This window comes from Piliocolobus tephrosceles, chromosome 2 (genome assembly GCF_002776525.5).
Source record: "Piliocolobus tephrosceles isolate RC106 chromosome 2, ASM277652v3, whole genome shotgun sequence".
Classification (NCBI taxonomy): Eukaryota; Metazoa; Chordata; class Mammalia; order Primates; family Cercopithecidae; genus Piliocolobus; species Piliocolobus tephrosceles.
The window spans coordinates 172,230,564-172,248,737 of NC_045435.1; the positions used below are offsets into that span (position 1 = coordinate 172,230,564).

An 18,174-nucleotide genomic window follows, 5' to 3' on the forward strand; every position below is an offset into this window, starting at 1 on the left:
CTGGGCAGACTCTTCTGCAACAGAGGATATGATAACTGCAAGAGAATAAAATGAAAAGTGTAGTCTTTGCAACTAAAAAATGTCAATTTAGGCTCAAGCACAATAAAAAAGCAGTCTCTCACTCTGGTGGTCATATAATCAGTAATATTTCTAATAATAAACATAATTTAACTATAATTATAAAAAGGACTTCATCTTATTAAAAAGTTGCTGGGGTTTAGAATGGCAACAACTCAAGTAAAAGCCAAGTTTTAGAGTACATTAACGTAGATATTTGTATGATTGATACTGCCTTTTAACCTATGAAGGATATAAAATTACTTTTTCTATATTTCCCCATTATGGTATGTCAAAACTTACGGACTCATGGCTGTTGTGCATACTTAAGGTATAGTTGGAGTTCCTGGGTAGAGAGGAGCTGTAAAAATCTAGAACAAAGAGCCATTACTACTCAGTGATCAAATCATTAAATACACATTTTAGTGCCATACCGTATTTTTTCTCTTATAGAATTTTTTGAAAGATGGAAAATAATGGGCTTATTCTGCCTTTATAATTCAAACATTACTTTCAAAATTTATAAAGCTTACTGAACTAACCACATTAATGGTGGAGTTAAGTTCATTTGTTTTGTTCTAAGAAAAGTATTTAAGTTTGAATATAACAGTCATTATGGTTTTAAAAGTGAACACATTTAAGTTAGAAGCAATGTAGTATCATAACATTTCCACCAAAATATTTTCTACCGTTGGTGGAAGAAAGATGTGAGAGTAATCTATGATTATGGAAACTCTGGAAGAGACTTAATCAAATTCATGTAAGTACAGAGAAGACTGAGTAAATTATAGCAGGAGGACTTTAATATAGCAGCTGACAGAACTTCCTGACCATAAGGGATGTGAAAATCTACAAAGAAATACTGTTTTCATTTGAGATGAAAAACAACACAAACAATTCTCCATTTAGAAGTAATATTACCTAGAAAAGGAGAAATGGCTTAACGTCTTAAGATTCCCATGTTTCTTTCACTAACATGGAGAAAAAAAAAAGACAGAAAAAGGAAACTCTAGAGCACTCTATATATAAAACCCTCAGCCTGTTTACCTGAGTCCTTCAGGGACTGAGTAGTTTTGAACAGCTGAGTTTTCTGGTAAACTATGTGTTTATCATTGTAAGAATTAAGTTTGGGTAAAAATATCTACTAAAAATATATTTTAATTCCCCGATTTTTCTTTCCTTTAATATTTTCTTCCTAAATATTATGAAAGTCATTCAAACTTACTATAGAAATTAAAAAAGAAAAGAAACAGTCATAATTCCGCCACCCAGAAACCAGTTAGCATTTTTTCCCAGTTTCTTTAACAGAGTATACAGGACATAACTCAAGACTATAAAATAATGAGATCCTCAGTCTACAAAACTATTTCAATAATGGTAAACATTTATTGAGTTCTTTGTAAAGCCTGGTACTATGTTAAACATTCTATATACATGGTCTCATATAGTCCTTATGAGCCAATATGGTAGGTAATCCTATATTCCTATTTAGAGATGAACAACAACAACAAAAAAGGCTTTGAGAATTTATCAAGGACCCATAATAAGCCACAGAAACTAAATTCAAATCCTTTTGTCCAACTCCGAAGACTTATCTCTTAAACTCTTCATAAGATTAAAACGCTAAAAGGACACACACTGCTATGAATTTTAAGGGCTCCTACACATGCATCCTTTATACACACCCTTCATGGTTTTTCAAACCATGTCAGATTCTCATTTTTCAATTCTCAAGATACAGCATCTTCTTATAGCATCTTCACCACCTTTCCCGTTTACTGTCTTAAATGTGACCAATCTCTAACAAAACAAGCTTTTTGACATTTTGTGAAACATTTAAGGAGACTTCCAAGGAATGTAACATATGTAGACTTTGTGACACATATATTGGCATGTGCTCACAGCTCTGTTCTGAGACTAGATGTTATTATTTTGGCTTTGAGACATGAAGGATATGACATTTAAATCTAAACATGCACCAGCCAATCGTGAAAAGTCAGCATACTCATAATCCAAAAAGCTTCAATAGAAATTTAGATAGTAATAGAAGGCGCATTACTCAGAGTCAAGAAACCTGGGTCATATTGGAGAGTAGAACAGTGACTACCTCTACAGAAAATTATGTTCATATACAAGCTACAACAAATATCAAATGTTATATAAAACAAACAACGCAGGGGAGTCCACAAGGATGTGGAATGCTTGAGCAAAAAAAAAAAAGGAAGAGGCTCATTCAATGGCTTGTACTAAAAGATAAGCCCCAGATTCTAAAAGAAGGTAGGCAAACTGCTCCCAACTCACCCTGGTCTCAAAAGGTGAAGAAGGTAGAACATCGCAGAAGGAATAATGGAGTACGGTGAAAGGAGGCCAAGGGAGGTTGATAAAAATTAAGGATCAGCAAGTTTTCTTGTTTTAATTGGGGTAAGAACAGTGGACAAAGAGTTGGAGATAGGTTGTTCTGAGAAGACAAAGGGCTGTTTCAGTCTTGGCTGGGGTCAGCCATGTTTATCTTCCATCAAATGTGGACAAATAAAAAGCCTCACAGAAATATTTTTTATCATATAAGCTTTGCAGGCATGTTGCTTTTAAACCCAATGACATATGATACTATTTCACGTAATAGATAAAGTTTCCTTTTGTTTGTGAGGTTGTATATATGAGAGTTTCATTAATCAAGTTGCCAATATAATTAAAAATTATTTCTGATTATAGCTTGCTGACATCTAATAATATAGTTGTTTTACAACAGCAGAACATATACCTACAGGAAAAGGGTGGCCTGGATGCCTGCAGGGACCAATGGGTAGCCATTTCAAGTATGCTTTTCTTCCACTGGCCTATTCCCCGCTAGGCTCTCTCTTCTCTAAAGAGATTGCAACATGGTATCACTCTGACATGAAAATCCCTAATTCTTAGGAGGCAAAGTAAAAAGTCTAGAGTGCAGTTTAGAGTCTGATTGCTTCTACAGCCCTTTCTAGATTACTCCATGAAGACTCTCAGGATAAGGTCTTGGATACATAGTTAAGACTGAACCCTCATTTCCACGCTTCCATACAATTCTTCTCCCTAAGTCGGCCTCTGTGTCTCTGCACTCTCTCAGGCTGACCTGACAAATCAGCATCTGAGTTTTTCAGGCCGAAAGCTTTTGGTTCCCTACTAAAAAATAAAACAAAACATAAATCAAGTTTGTAAGGGAGAAGGGATAGTTGCCTATAATGTAATAAACATAGTCTTCCTTTCCTCATCATAGTTTATTCAAATTATTAAAAGTGACTATAATTTGTATCCAGGACAATCAAGAATTGATTATATTTCTCTGCTTCCATGATTTGTAAATGTAAATGACAGAGTGTCTCCTAGATGCTTTGGGTATGGTGGAAAAATTAGTTCTTGATAAAACACAATAGATGACCACACAAATTTGAGTACTATTTAAGCCAATTAATTAACCACGATCACTCAAACGTAGGCAATATGATAAATACTTATCTTTACATACAAAGAAAAATGAATAAACTGCCTATAACAATATGGCATTAAAAATCATACTGATGTTCAATATTCTGTGGCTACTAACATTGTGGGCTGTTTTTAAAAGTCAAAAATACTGAACTGTTTAGAAAATTCTGCATAGTAATAGTATTACATTGTGAATTTTATTTTCAAATTTGATCAATAAAGAGGAAAATAATAAAGTTAAGCAGTCAAAAGAAGTAGCAAAAACAAGATAGTCATGCATATATACAGAACATATAGATTCATTTCTAGTTGATTCAATCCTATTTACATATTTAAAATACAAAATAATGGCCATCTGGCTAGTTCCACTGGTAGAGCATGAGATTCTTAAAATACAAAATACATCTTAATGTGTCAAGATAACCACAGTTAGCACCAGGAAAGGAACTTTACTTTAGCTTCTGATTATTTTTTACTTTTATTTTTACTTTATTATTATTATTTTTGAGATGGAGTCTCGCTCTGTCACCCATGCTGGAGTGCAGTGGCACAATCTTGGCTCACTGCAACCTCCACCTCCCAGGTTCAAGCGATTCTCCTGCCTCAGCCTCCCGAGTAGCTGGGACTCTGACAGGCACGTGCCACCACACCTGGCTAATTTTTTGTATTTTTAGTAGAGACAGGGTTTCACCATGTTAGCCAGGAAGGTCTCCATCTCCTGACCTCATGATTCGCCCACCTCAGCCTCCCAAAGTGCTGGGATTAATGGCATGAGCCACTGCACCCAGCTTAGCTTCTGATTATGACCTCAGTATCTTGGAATAGATACTGAGGAATACTATGTATTTATCATCATGAATTAATAAAAAATTAACTTTGAAAAGTAATTGCTGTATATCATCAATTCAAAAGTGATTCAAATGAATTAAAACCTTAAAACTAGTAACTACTTGATGTTGCGAACAACTCTCCTACAGTGGTTTGTCTTCATCTCTTCCAGTGCTTGTTCCAGTTGTTGAACCAAATGGAGCAGGGTGGCTGGGTCTGTCTGTAGAACTCTGGTGTTGTGATCCCCATTTTGATTAAGGTGTAGCTTTATAGTCACTGCTGGTTTAATCTGTTGCCTGAGACTTCTACTTGCAAGCTTGATTTTAAATGAAATAAGAGCACAGTAACTATTTAATAACCGTGCTGAGTACATATTTATAATTATCTTAAACCATACACAAAAATTAAGTTTCAGATGAATTACAGACTTCAAAATGAAAAGTAAATTTTAAAACCTTTGAAAAGAAAATAATGAGAATATATACACAATTTTATGGTATAGAAGATTTCTTAAGCATGATATAAAAGGCTCAAACCATAAAGACAAAACTGGTAAATTTAACTACAATTTTCTTCAAAGGATACCTAAAGTTGGTAAAAAAACAAGTCATAAACCAAGAGAAGATATTTTGCAACACACATATAACCAAAAAAAGATAGTATCCAGAATGTGTGATGAACTCCTCTCATTTAATAAGAAAAAACCTCAAAACCCAAGATAAAAATAAACAGAAGATCTAAATAAGCATTTTACAGAAGACAAACGAATAAACATAGAAAAATGTGTTCAACTTTATTAAACATCAGGATAATAGCCAGTAAAACTACATGAAATACCATTTTACAAATATCAGACTAGCAAAAATTAAAAACCTGTCCATACCAGGCACTGCAAGGGACAGTAATGGGAACTCTCATCCACTGCTGGTAAGGGATGAGAAAATTACTTTGGAAAACAATGTGCACTACCAGCAACTCTACCCCTAGGCATATACCTTAACCTCTTACACATATATATTTAATCATGATAGTATGTTTCCAAGAACCAAAAATTAGAAATACCTCAAATATTAATTAACAACAGAATGGATAAACCACAAACAATTACATAATGAATTGCTTACTAAATGGTGAGGAAAGAAATGAACTACAGCAACATGGGTTATCACAGAAGAAACAAAAATGTTGAAAAAGCAAGTCACAGAATACATGCAAGTTTAAAAAATACAGTTTCGTGACAAAATTTATGTTTTTAAAAAAACTATAAAGAAAAGATTCGGGGCAGGGCATGGTGGCTCACGCCTGTAATCTCAGCACTTTGGCAGGCTGAGGTGGGTGGATCACAAGGTCAGGAGTTTCAGACCAGCCCGGCCAACAGAGTGCAACCCTGTCTCTACTAAAAATACAAAAATTAGCCAGGTATGGTGGCGTGCGCCTGTAGCCTCAGCTACTTGGGAGGCTGAGGCCGGAGAGTCGCCTGAACCCGGGAGGCAGAGACTGCGGTGAGCCAAGATCGCGCCACTGCACTCTAGCCTGGGTAACAGAGCGAGACTCCGTCTCAAAAAAAAAAAAAAAAAAAGAGAAAAGAAAAGATTGACAGAAAATTCAGGATAATGATTTCCTCCAGGTGGCTGGGAAATGGTTACAATTGGGAGAAGTTACAGGTTCTTCAAAAGTACTGGTTTTATTTGTTAAGCTTGTTGGTGGGTGTACTGGTATTTGTTTTATCATTATTCTTTAAACTGGATATCTATAACCTTTCATTTGTATAACACATTCCAAATTTAAAAAATAAGTACTACTGACATATTTTTAAAAGAAGAAAACCCAAAACTACCAACAACGACCAACTTGAAGGTCATTTCAATCTTTAGATTCTCCATTAAAAGGTACCAGGATTATCCAAAGCAATAGCTGATTTGAAGTCTAGGTAAGAAACTGTACAAGATGAGCCCGAAACATCTTGTTATAGGAGAAAGCAAAAAAGTTATCAAAAATATGGAGTCATCAAGAAGACTAGATTCCAACCTGAAGAGATTTTCGAGTGAATAACAAATCCAAATCTGAGATTTCAGGATTAATTTAATTCCGTAACATAGAATATTTTGACTAGTAACTTCTTCCAAATAATTCTAGGTAACCTGGGCTTTCAAAAGAACCCAAGATACTGATCCAAGGCTGAAATGTAATGTCCCCAAGTAATTTGCAAACAATACGTCAATCCCTTTGGGTGAGCCGGTCCCCAAACATAAAATAGGTATGTGCAGGCTAAAGTACCAGTTTAAGATCACCTCTGTAGTACAGATAATTATAGATTATGACACATATGCATATTATACATATGATAATTGAAAACAGTACTTATTTATTCAATTATGCTCTGTTTATATTTGTTTTTCCTTTACACTGACAAGACAGGGACTGCACTGACTGGGACTGAGTGTATTTGGTGTGTAATTAAGCCATGACTTTTTGTTGAAAGACTTAAAAGCCACTATCCTCCAATTTTTAGACAACATACCTAAATTAAATACCTATACAAATATCTATACTATTCTTTAACAGTTCTAGAAAAGAGATTACATAACATCTCTAACAAACATCTAGTAAGACATTTTTCTCAGAAAGAAGTTGAATGACAGTACTACAGGACAAAGAACAGTAGCCCACAAAGTTCTTGATACAGACTTTTTTTTTTTTACTGGGGATGAGATTCTGTCCTCCTCCCTGTAAACATAACAACAATAAAAGCAAGTTTAAAATAAAATGTCTTATTTCAATGCAAATTAGAAAAAAAATCAAAAAACCTTTACTTTGAAGGGCCATATCTCAAAGGCACTGAAAAGGGTATTCTGGCAAAAAACATCAAGTAGAAAACAGGATACATAAATTATGTTTCATGTAGCTACAGTTCCTAAAAGAATTCAGTCCTCTGTTTAGCCTCAGAGCAAACAATATGTGGGCAGGACAGGAAAAGAATGCTTTGAAGTAGTTGTAAATGGACCGGCCCTAAAAGGAACATCTTCCGGCATCAGTCTCAGATGGTGGTACGTTCAGTTACTAATGCTATTAACAAGGACATCAATTGTGTTGGCAATTTATTAAGTCTGGGGAAATGTTCCTACTAGACACTAAGCTATGATGATTAATTTGATTCCCATAAGTAACTGCACAATAATTAGGTGGTAATTGTCCATCACTACCAGTCTCCATGAGACAAGTCAGTTACTTAAACATGAAAGGCGCCGTATGTAGTTACCAGTTTCCTAGACATTTAGCTAGTCTTCTCTGATCTGCCTTTCTCTATGAGCAGAATAATCCACTCCAGTTAAAATTCTATGCAATGGTTTCAACAAATAAGCTGAGGAACTCAATGAGCTCTGAGTAGTAGCTTTTTTAGCCCTTAAATGCATTTCTCCATAAGAAGCAACATTCATTCAGTACACCCTCAAACTTAAACTGTACTAGTCCTACCAATAGTGCAGTGATTCAAACTCATTTCACTGGGTAAATGAGCTCTCGAGTTTAATTTTAGAAAATTCAATTTCTTAATTTTAACTTGCAAAAATTTCCTCATAATGGACACACTCAAAGCAAATTAATAAAGCCAAAAAAAGAACTATTAAAGCCTATTGTACCCCAAAAGTCAGGGGACATTCGCACACAAGAGACAGGTAAAGATCTACAAGATAAATTACCGCTGAGCCACATACATGACCATCCCCATATCTCCACCGGGTTATTGTGAAAGGACCTAAATATAAAGGCTTATCCAGTCATTTCCCCCACGAACCCCACAAGACTTGCTGCTTATGAAGTCCCCCAGAGGATGAACTGTGTTTTGTTCTCTGCTGTATCCACAATACCTGGCACATGTTAGGGGTACAAGAAATATCTGATAAATAATTTAAGAAGCCACTTAACTGCCCTTGCCACCCATTCTTTCTATTCAGCACCAAATGCCTATTATATGCTAGGTATTGTGCTGGGCACACAGTAATGAACAAGACACAATACTTGCCCTCCTGGAGCCTACAGTCTGGCTTATACCACATCCTGTGTTCATGCCTTATCAAGCACTCATCACACTTGATTATAATTGCTGATTTCTAATGAAATTTTATTTTTTGGTCTCCCTCTTACTGTAAGACTGTGAGGACTTAAAGGCAAGCACTGCTATGTCCACAAGGCCTAGCACGCACTAGACATTCAATAAATGGTTTGATAACTGAATAGATGTGTAGAAGCAAGAATGGATTAATAGGACATAACAGATTATCTTTTTAATTGTTTATCTGCACATACCTTAAGATGCTCATGACAATGGGATATTCTCTCTCTCTGCCAGCCACTCTATCCCAAGTGTAAAATTTGAAGATACAGTAAGACAGGTACATCTTTCTTCTGTCCAAATCCTAAGGCTTTTGTCTTAACTCTTACTCCCCTGATGATCCCGCTATTCTTAAATGTTGCTCTTACTTTCAGTGACATTGTGTTGTGCTAGTGGTTGTTTTTCCTAAAACCACGCTTAATTACTGGCTTTTATTTCTATTAGCCATGAGCATCCAATGAGATTCAGTTCAGATGTCAGAGAAATCATTCTCATATGTGATTTCAACTAATCCGGCATCCAAGATTTAGGCCCACATCCTCACCTACTGTAGAGACTGCAACTTAAACAAGCTGTCACCACCTAAAATTCACTCTACCTTGAACTGATTAAGGCCATGTGGGAGTGTGGTTCTAGCGCTGCCTGAACTTCTAATTTTTCAAAAGTTGCTAAAAATTATAATTCTGGTGTGAAATTTCCTAATTTTTTTTTCAGACCATAGAAGGGAAGTGGTCAGACTATGGATACCTTTTTAAGAAACTGACTTGCAGATGGACTAGATGACGGGCAAGGAGAAGAGTCAAGGAAAAGCCCAAGTATTTTTGGCCTGTGTGATTCAAAGAATGGATGTACCATCTGAGATGGGAGAGGCTATGGAAGGAGCACTTTCAGCAGGGAGGGGGTGTATTAGTCCTTTCTTACACTGCTATGAAGAAATAACCGAGACTGGGTAATTTATGAAGAAAAGAATGCCGGGCGCGGTGGCTCATACCTGTACTCCCAGCACTTTGGGAGGCCAAGGCGGGCAGATCACAAGGTCAGGTGATTGAGACCATCCCGGCTAACAGGGTGAAACCCTGTCTCTACTAAAAATACAAAACAAATTAGCTGGGTGTGGTGGCACGTGGCTGTGATCCCAGCTACTCAGGCGGCTGAGGCAGGAGAATGGTGTGAACCCGGGAGGTGGAGCTTGCAGTGAGCTGAGATCGCACCAATGCACTCCAGCCTGGGTGACAGAGTGAGACTCCATCTCAAAAGATAAAAAAAAAAGAAAGAAAAGAAGTTTAATTGACTCACGGTTCCACATGGCTAGGGAGGCCTCAGGAAACTTTCAATCATGACAGAAGGCACCTCTTCACAGGGTGGCAGGAGAGAGAATGAATGCCAGATGAAGGAGGAAGCCCCTTGTGCTAGCAGATCTTGTGCTAACTCACTATCACAAGAACAGCATGGGGAAAACTGCTCCCATGACTCAATTATCTCCACCTAGTCCCACCCTTGACATACAGAGATTATTACAATTCAAGATGAGATTTGGGTGGGGACACAGAACCAAACCATATCAGTGGGTAAGGAAGGTGGGATTCAGTTTGGAACACACTGCATTTGAATGCTTATCAAATTACCAAAGTGGAGATGAAAATAGGCTTCAACTGTATGACTCTCAAGTTTAGAGGACAGTTCTAGACTAAAGATATACATTTGGGAATCCCAAGAATATGGGGATTATTTAAGACTTCAAATTGGATGAAACCAGCTTGAGAATGTAAGTGGAAAAGGTATGAAGACTCAGAACTGACCTTTGGGGCATCCCAATGTTTAAAGGGCAATGGGATAGAATCAGCAAAGGAGATTGAGAAAGAGGAGCCTGTGAAGTTGGATGAGAATCAGAGGAAGTTATTTCCCAGAAGGCAACTAAAGAAAGTATTTCAAGTAGGAAAGTGTGACTAACTGTGACAAATGCGTTAATAAACAGAATGGCATAAAAACTAAAAAGCAATGACCTTGAGTAAGTTATGAGAGTAGAGTGAAGATTATGAAGTCTGATTAGGAAAAGTTTAAGAGATGACAGGGAGAGAGAGTATACAAACAGAGAGACAACTCTTTCAAGAAGTCTTAGTGTAGGCCGGGCATGGTGGCTCACACCTGTAATCCCAGCACTTGGGGAGGCCGAGGCAGGTGGATCACTTCAGGTCAGGAGTTTGAGACCAGCCTGGCCAACATGGTGAAACCCCATCTCTTCTAAAAATACAAAAATTAGCCAGGCGTGGTGGCACACACCTGGAATCCCACTGTAATCCCAACTACTTGGGAGGCTGAGGCAGGAGAATCACTTGAACCCAGGAGGCAGAGGTTGCAGTGAGCGGAGATCGCACCACTGCACTCCAGCCTGAGCAACAGTGTGAGACTGTCTGAAAAAAAAAAAAAAAGTCTTAGTATAAAGAGGAGCAAAATAATGGCGCAGCAGGAGGAGGAGTACATGGAGTCAAGACTGGGTTTCTGACTGTGTGCAGAAGGGAGAGGCAAACCAAGTATGACGCAGGTAAGGGAGGGAATAATTGCTAGAACTATGTCCTCATGGGGGGAAATGCGGATGGACTGAGGTATACAAGGGAAAAGGCTGCCTCTAGATAAGAGCATGGGCACTTCATCAAGAGGAACAGGAGAGAAGACAAGTGGAGCAAATGGGTCCTGATACAGGCTGAAAGATGTGGTGACAGGTGCATGTGGGAGTTCTTTCTGTTTGCTTCTCTTTTATTGTCAAGTTGGAAGCAAGGTCAACAGCTAAGCATGTGGAGCATGGAGGAGATGTTGAGGCTTTGAAGAAAGAGATATAGGACATGCATGGTCCCTGCTATCCCAGTGTTTACAGTTTAGTCAAACAAAAAACAAAAAAACGAAAAACCAGGTACATATAAGTGAGATGACTTGCCAAAAGATGAAGCACAGGCGTCATGAAAAGAAAACACAAATGCCACCAAAATTTAACTGTGTCTAGTGGCAGGGGGCATTTCTCCCAAAGGGAGACTTCATTTAGAGCACAAACCCTTTCTATAAAGAACCAGATAATATTTTAGGCTTTGCAGACCATACAGTTTCTGGCACAACTACTCAACTCTGCCCTTGTACTTTGAAAGCAGCCATCCTTTCTATAAACCCTTTCTATAAAGAACCAGATAATATTTTAGGCTTTGCAGACCATACAGTTTCTGGCACATCTACTCAACTCTGCCCTTGTACTTTGAAAGCAGCCATAAATAATACATAACAAAGGAGCATGACTGTATCCCAAAAAAACTTTATTTACAGAAATAGGTAGCAAGCCAGATTTGGCCCACAGGCCATAGTTTGTTGAGCCCTGATTTAAACTGAGATTTACAAGGATAAGAAAGAGTCAAGTCAAGAAGTAGTAGCAAAGCAGAAAAAGCATTTCATATAGAGTGAACATAATGTGTAAAGGCCTGATGCTCCTCATATTTTGAATTCCCACCTTCATTCTCTGCCCAAGGGTGCTAGATTAATTTCCCTACATGATTGTTTTTTAAGGTTACTGTCTCTCTTTTTTTTTTTTTTTTGAGATGAAGTCTCCCTTTGTTGCCCAGGCTAGAGGGCAACAGCACAATCTCAGCTCATTGCAACCTCCACCTCCTGGGTTCAAGCAATTCTCCTGCCTCAGCCTCCCAAGTAGCTGGGACTACAGGCATGTTGCACCCCGCCCAGTTAATTTTTGTATTTTTAGTAGAGATAGGGTTTCACCATGTTGGCCAGGCTGGTCTCGAACTCCTGACCTCACGCGATCTGCCTGCCCTGGCCTCTCAAAGTGCTGGGATTATAGGCGTGAGCCATTGCACATGGCCTTAATGTTACTCTCTTATCCAAATATCTACAAGGGCCTCCTATCGTCTGCTATGTCAGATCTAAATCCCTCTAACCAACTTTCTATAACCTATTTGGACATTACCTCCATTTGAATCAGAAGAAGCCACTACAACAGTGGTTTCCAAACTATTGCACATTAGAATTACCTGGGTGAAAAGAAGCTTTAAAAAATCCTGATGCTCAGGCCGAACTCTATACCAATAAATCAGAATCTCTGGGTATTACACACAAACATCAGAATTTCTGTAAAGCTCCCCAGGATATTCCAATATGAAGTCAAATTTGAAAACAAGTGCACTGTAATACATATTTATATGTCATTTCCATATCCATGTGGGTCTTTACAACATATTCTGCCTTCTCTACTAAGAATATTTACCCTAATTTTCTCTATTCATTCATCCTTCTGAAACTGCACTTCCTTTTGCTGGAAGCTTTCTTGGATCATGGCAGCACATACACACAATTACACGTGTTGTTGTTGTCGTTTTTTTTTTTTTAAACAGTTGTCATCTTCATTTATATAATTACATTCTTCTTTCCCCATCAAGAACCTTATTTTATAAGCCCCTTTAATTACTAGTTATTTTGAGAACACCTAATATCCCTAACCAAAGTGATACCATCTTTTCCAGTTGAAAGTATTTTACACTTCTTTTGTGTCTCAAAGCATTTAGCACAGCTCTAATCAGCAAATAGATGGCATTCAATACACATCTACTAACTTATCGTTCTCTGCCTAATAAAGGACTAGAAGCAATGGTCTGAATACACCCTTTTGTTTATGTGACTTTAAAATCAACTGAAAGATGAATCTCACAAAAGTAATATTGTGAGAGAAGCCAGGTACAGAAGAATATTTACTGAGTCATTCCATATATACAAAGTTAAAAGGCAGGTAAATGTAATTTGTGTTAGAAGTCAGGATGCTGGTTACCTTTGGAAAGGAGGGAAGGGGCAGTAATTAGTTAGGAGGCAAGGAGGATGCTTCTGGGGTATAAGTCACAGTTAAATGCACCATGTGATAATTCATTGAGTGGTACATTGACCTGTGCACTTTTCTACATCTGTTAAATTTAAACAGAAAAGTTTTTAAACATCTTGGCACCAACCTAAAAAATCTACATAACCATCTCCTTTTCCAAAATAACCGATTTCTTACAAATTTTGCAAATTAAACTGATTTGAATACACTGAAAATAAAAGAAATGAACTATTTGTGAAATGTCCTAAAAATGAACATTAAAAAACAAAGTTTCAAACTGGACCTTAGTTAAGGTGGTAAAGAATCCAATAAGCAGGACACAAACCTAAAATAATTCTTATATTCTACGTCAAGTTAATTTTAAAAATACTATACCTGTACATCTAGTCGCCATTCAAGGTTATGATAACTGGGAAGACTTGGTGCCAATTCACTTAGAATAGTTCTGATCTCTTTTCTGTTGTCCAGATAAAGCTGAAGCAACAATTTGTTTAATTCTTCAGAGAATCCCAGAACAAAAACAGAGTCTTGGAAATCCAGTTCAGAAATCTAAGTGAATTGAGTTTAAAGAACATCAAAATTTATCTCTGTCTAACTAAAATACTTGAAATACACAAAAGAATATGATATTCTCTAATTTACTGTCTAGTAAAAGAAACAGCATTCCTTAAAGATAACCACTGCTCACCATTCCAAAATCCAAGTTACTGATACATAAAAGTACTTTATTAAAGTATAAAATGGAAAGAATTGTTAAGATGCCCAGTTTCCCTTCCTATGCTTCATCAAGCCAGATACTGCTGATATGCAAACAAAATATTAATACAGTCTCCCTCCTCTTAGGATACACAAATGGTTTAACAACACGCAGAATTAGAGGTACTTCTATACTAGCTATTTATACCAGCAAGAGGTATTCGTATCAGTAGATAGTATATGATATTTTTTAGGTATGTCTTCAAAAAATTGATTATAAACCATTAACAACATTATTAAAATACACAGGTACCTGCCAGGACTATGATGTAGAGTACACCAGACTTTTCTTAAAAATCCAGGCAATACAAAACAGTCCAGAGAAACACTTACCATGAGCTTTGAGCTCTCAGTGAGGAGATACGTTAATCCTTCCACACCATGCTGGACAGTGTCACTACTCACATTCAGTTTTCCTGAGAAAGAACGGTGAAAACAAGCAAATAAATTACTACTGTGGTATTTATCTTGTTCATATTTGTCTTTAAAAATAAACACTATTTATTACTACATGTTTTCAAACACTGCATGAAAAATAGTAAGTTGGCCAGAGGTTCATGTTCCTTCTCATTCCACTCCCAGCCAAGTGCCTTTGGTATTTCCCACCATGTTACCTTTTTAACAAAACGCAGTACTGTGGAGACTAGTACAAGGTGCGTAGCCCTTCTCTTGAAAGCGTAGCTCCTTCAAGTCTGGCGGAAGAGGAACTCGACAGGGATTGACTTAATCCCAGAGACTGCCTCTTACGCAGGGGAAAACAACACTTTTTTAGCAGAAGCGGCTATCTGAACAACTAATAATGATAACCAAATGCTTGCATATTTACAGTTGACCCAGCTATTCCACAGACTTTGGTATATTTATACAAAATACTTTTCAGCATTTCTGAAAGTAAGGTGGTATTACGTATGTACATTTTACCATGAGAAAACGGATTTAATAGAAGCTTTAACAATCTCACAGCTACTTCAGAGACGGGCAGGATTTGCACCCCGACTGAGGAGCTCTGCTGGTTTTATTCTACTACAATCGGAACAAGATCCTAGGAGTCGCAATAATCCTTTTCTCTCCCGGGAGACAGGGAATGGATCGCAACCGCCCTGGCAGCCTGCGGAGCCGTCCCCTTCCCCTTCTTACTGGCAGCGCCTTCGTAGATTTTTGGGTTTGTGCCGCGCCTCAGGAATTCCACAGCAATCCGCCCAAACTCGGCTACCACTGCAATGAAAGAAGGCTGTTGAGTGCCGGGCGCTGCCTTTGACCTCCTCCCCAGCCCACAGAACACCGCCCCCACGCCCGCTGACCTGCGCTGTCCACTTGAGGCAGGAAGGCCAGGTGCTCCTTATGCTCCTCGGACAACTCCAGCAGCATCTTCACGGTCCTACGATTTCACCCGGCAGCGCGGACCCCGCCTTCCCCTCTTCCGGCGCCGGTGTCCGGGCGCCTAGAGGCTCCGGCGTCGCAGCGTCCGGAGCTTTGGGTTCCGGCCTACGAACTAACGCCCTACACTTGGACGCCCTCTGCGGCGCAGGCTAAGGTCAGAACGTTCTGCCTTTTGTAAATCATCCCGCAAAGATGTAGTGAGCGCCGACTGGGTGCAAGGTGCTAGGCTCTGTGGGAGATGAAAAGGTGTTTCAAATCCGACACGCCCCCTCGTGGAGCATACATTAATACCAATAGCTCACATTTGTTAAGCACTAACCGTGTCAGGAAGTGCTCTTACGTTTATTAAATACATTTGGAGTTCACAAGAACCCTATGAAGTAGGTTCCATTATAATTTCCATTAGAGATAAGGAAACTGAGAGACAAGTCCAGCAACTGACACTTTTATAAAGCTAATAGTTTCCACAGAGCTTCTGTATATGTTATCTTAAATGTATCTCAGTTAATATCCTCAACAGCCATGGCTTTGTTTTTACAGATAAAGAGACAAAGCTCCAGAGATTATATGACAAAGCCAGTGACAGAGCTAGAAGGAAAGGGTTGGATCCTTCACTTACCTGCTGCAAAGCCCATCCTTCTACCTACCAGGCTGAAGCTTGTGACAAGGTTTATGAGTGATTATAAATTAGGATAAAGATAATGATGACAATGACCGCTGCTTACAGGATTCAGAGCAATGTCTTTTCTCTATCTCTCTCTTCTCTTTTTTTTTTTTTTTTCGATAGAGCCTCGCTCTGTCGCCCAGGCTGGAGTGCAGTGGCGGGATGTCAGTTCACTGCAACCTCCGACTCCCGAGTTCAATCGATTCTTCTCCCTCAGCCTCCTGAGTAGCTGGGATTACAGGTGCCCACCACCATGCCTGGCTAATTTTTGTATTTTTAGTAGAGATGAGATTTCACCATGTTGGCCAGGCTGGTCTTGAACTCCTGACCTCAAGTCATCCAGCCGACTCGGCTTCCCAAAATGCTGGGATTACAGGCGTGAGCCACCACACGTGGCCCAGAGCAATGTTTTTAAAAGAGTGTTTAGGGCCTGTGATAATTTAGTTCCTTTTCCAACTCTCTCTTCTCACTTGCTGTGGTTCAAATATAAGAGACTATAAAGTTGCTAATTGATAGGAATATGATTCTTCAAATCTCAACCCCTTTAAAATGGAGGGCGTGGAGGAGGAGAGGGGAAGGGGAGAAAACTCTTCATATCTGTCTTTTCTGAGGCTTGAGACAACTCTTTCTATATTCTGAGTCTCCCAGGCAGACTAAAAATTGGAAGAGGTTTTCAATTAACTTCTCTGTGTCTACTTTGTCCTTCACATCTGACTGAAATTGTTTCTTCCACTGTGGCACAGAAAGACAGGTCCTTGAACTTATTAGTTAGGTCTTAAAGTAGCATTTGCAGAGAGAACACAATTTTTACTTAGACTGTGGATTGCAGATCAGCAAAAATTGCATCATTTCCTGAAGTTGCCTTTATTCACACATTATTGAGAAAACATCCATTATTAAAGAATAATTTTCAGAACAGGTAAAATCGTGACTCTTCTACAAGTGTACAATGAACACATGTCACAAAATGTATTGAACTAGTTAATTAATGAGAGAATTAGTGAGATTACAGTAAAAACCCGTTTCAACTGATTCAAAAGAGGTATTCAAGAACTGTACATATATAGGGAATAGGAATGCTGAAATGAATTTGCAAATAGACACAATAGTATGCCAATATGAAATGGCCTTTCTTCTCTGTAATCTCAGGGAATGAAGTGAGGACAGGTGAGGTGAAGGTGAGACTAGGGAGTGGCACAATGAGCTGTCTAAAGTCGGTGGTCAAGGAATCAAGTTAGGCCAGGTGTGGTGGTTCATGCCTGTAAACCCAGCACTTTGGAAGGTCAAGGCAGGAGGATCACTTGAGGGCAGACGTTCAAGTCTAGCCTGACCAACATGGTGAAACCTCATCTCTACTAAAAATACAAAAATTAGCCAAGCATGGTGGCATGTACCTGTGGTCCCAGCTACTTGGTAGCCCAAGGCATGAGAATTGCTTGAACCCAGGAGGCAGAGGTTGCAGTGAGCCAAAATTGGAGTCACTGCACTCCAGCCTGGGTGACAGAGTGAGACACTGTCAAAAATAAAGAAACCAAGTTTTATCTAAGAAAAACCAGCCTGGGAGTTAAAACACCCCAGGAGAATTTATAGAGTGACTTCTGTTGCCATAGGTGATATAGTTTTTTAGAAAAAATTACCAGAGTGAAAACTCAACACTCTAGATTCCAGATCTGGCTCTGACACTACCTGTATGACTTCTAGTAAGTTGTTTTTATAAGCATAGCCTCTTCATCTGTAAAACTGGTGTTTTAATACTGCCCTTCTGTGCCATGCAGGACTGTTATGATACTCAGCTGAACTAATAAAATTGATTATGATGATCAAATGAAACAATAAATTAGAATTAAGCAAACAGCAGCATTTACATTTTATAGGAGCAGATTTTATGCTCCTATAAATTCACAAACAATCATCTTAAAAGCCATTCATTTAATTCAACAAACATTTACTGAACAATTCCTTAAAGATTCAAAGATATGCTATGCTTTGGCAATTTGTAGATAAATAAAACAATGTCCTTGCCCTCTAGGAGGTGTCAGAAAAGTAAGGGAGATA

General features: G+C 38.4%; 1 protein-coding gene across 2 annotated transcripts; it reads right to left on the reverse strand.

Annotated features, from left to right (window-relative positions):
- Positions 1–1,419: 1,419 nt before the first annotated feature.
- Positions 1,420–15,602, reverse strand: COMMD2 (COMM domain containing 2). 2 transcript variants are annotated; one of them, XM_023215409.3, is made up of 5 exons: positions 15,377–15,551; positions 15,213–15,290; positions 14,409–14,491; positions 13,695–13,868; positions 1,420–4,660 (listed from the first exon to the last, which is right to left on the reverse strand). In XM_023215409.3, the coding sequence occupies exons 1-5, from the start codon at positions 15,441–15,443 to the stop codon at positions 4,463–4,465; spliced, it is 600 nt and encodes a 199-aa protein (XP_023071177.1). In that variant the 5' UTR covers positions 15,444–15,551; the 3' UTR covers positions 1,420–4,462. The 2 variants fall into 2 exon arrangements, with proteins under 2 accessions (XP_023071177.1, XP_023071178.1); XM_023215410.3 differs by lacking the exon at positions 1,420–4,660 and adding an exon at positions 5,945–7,071 and having other exon boundaries at positions 15,377–15,602.
- Positions 15,603–18,174: the final 2,572 nt, after the last annotated feature.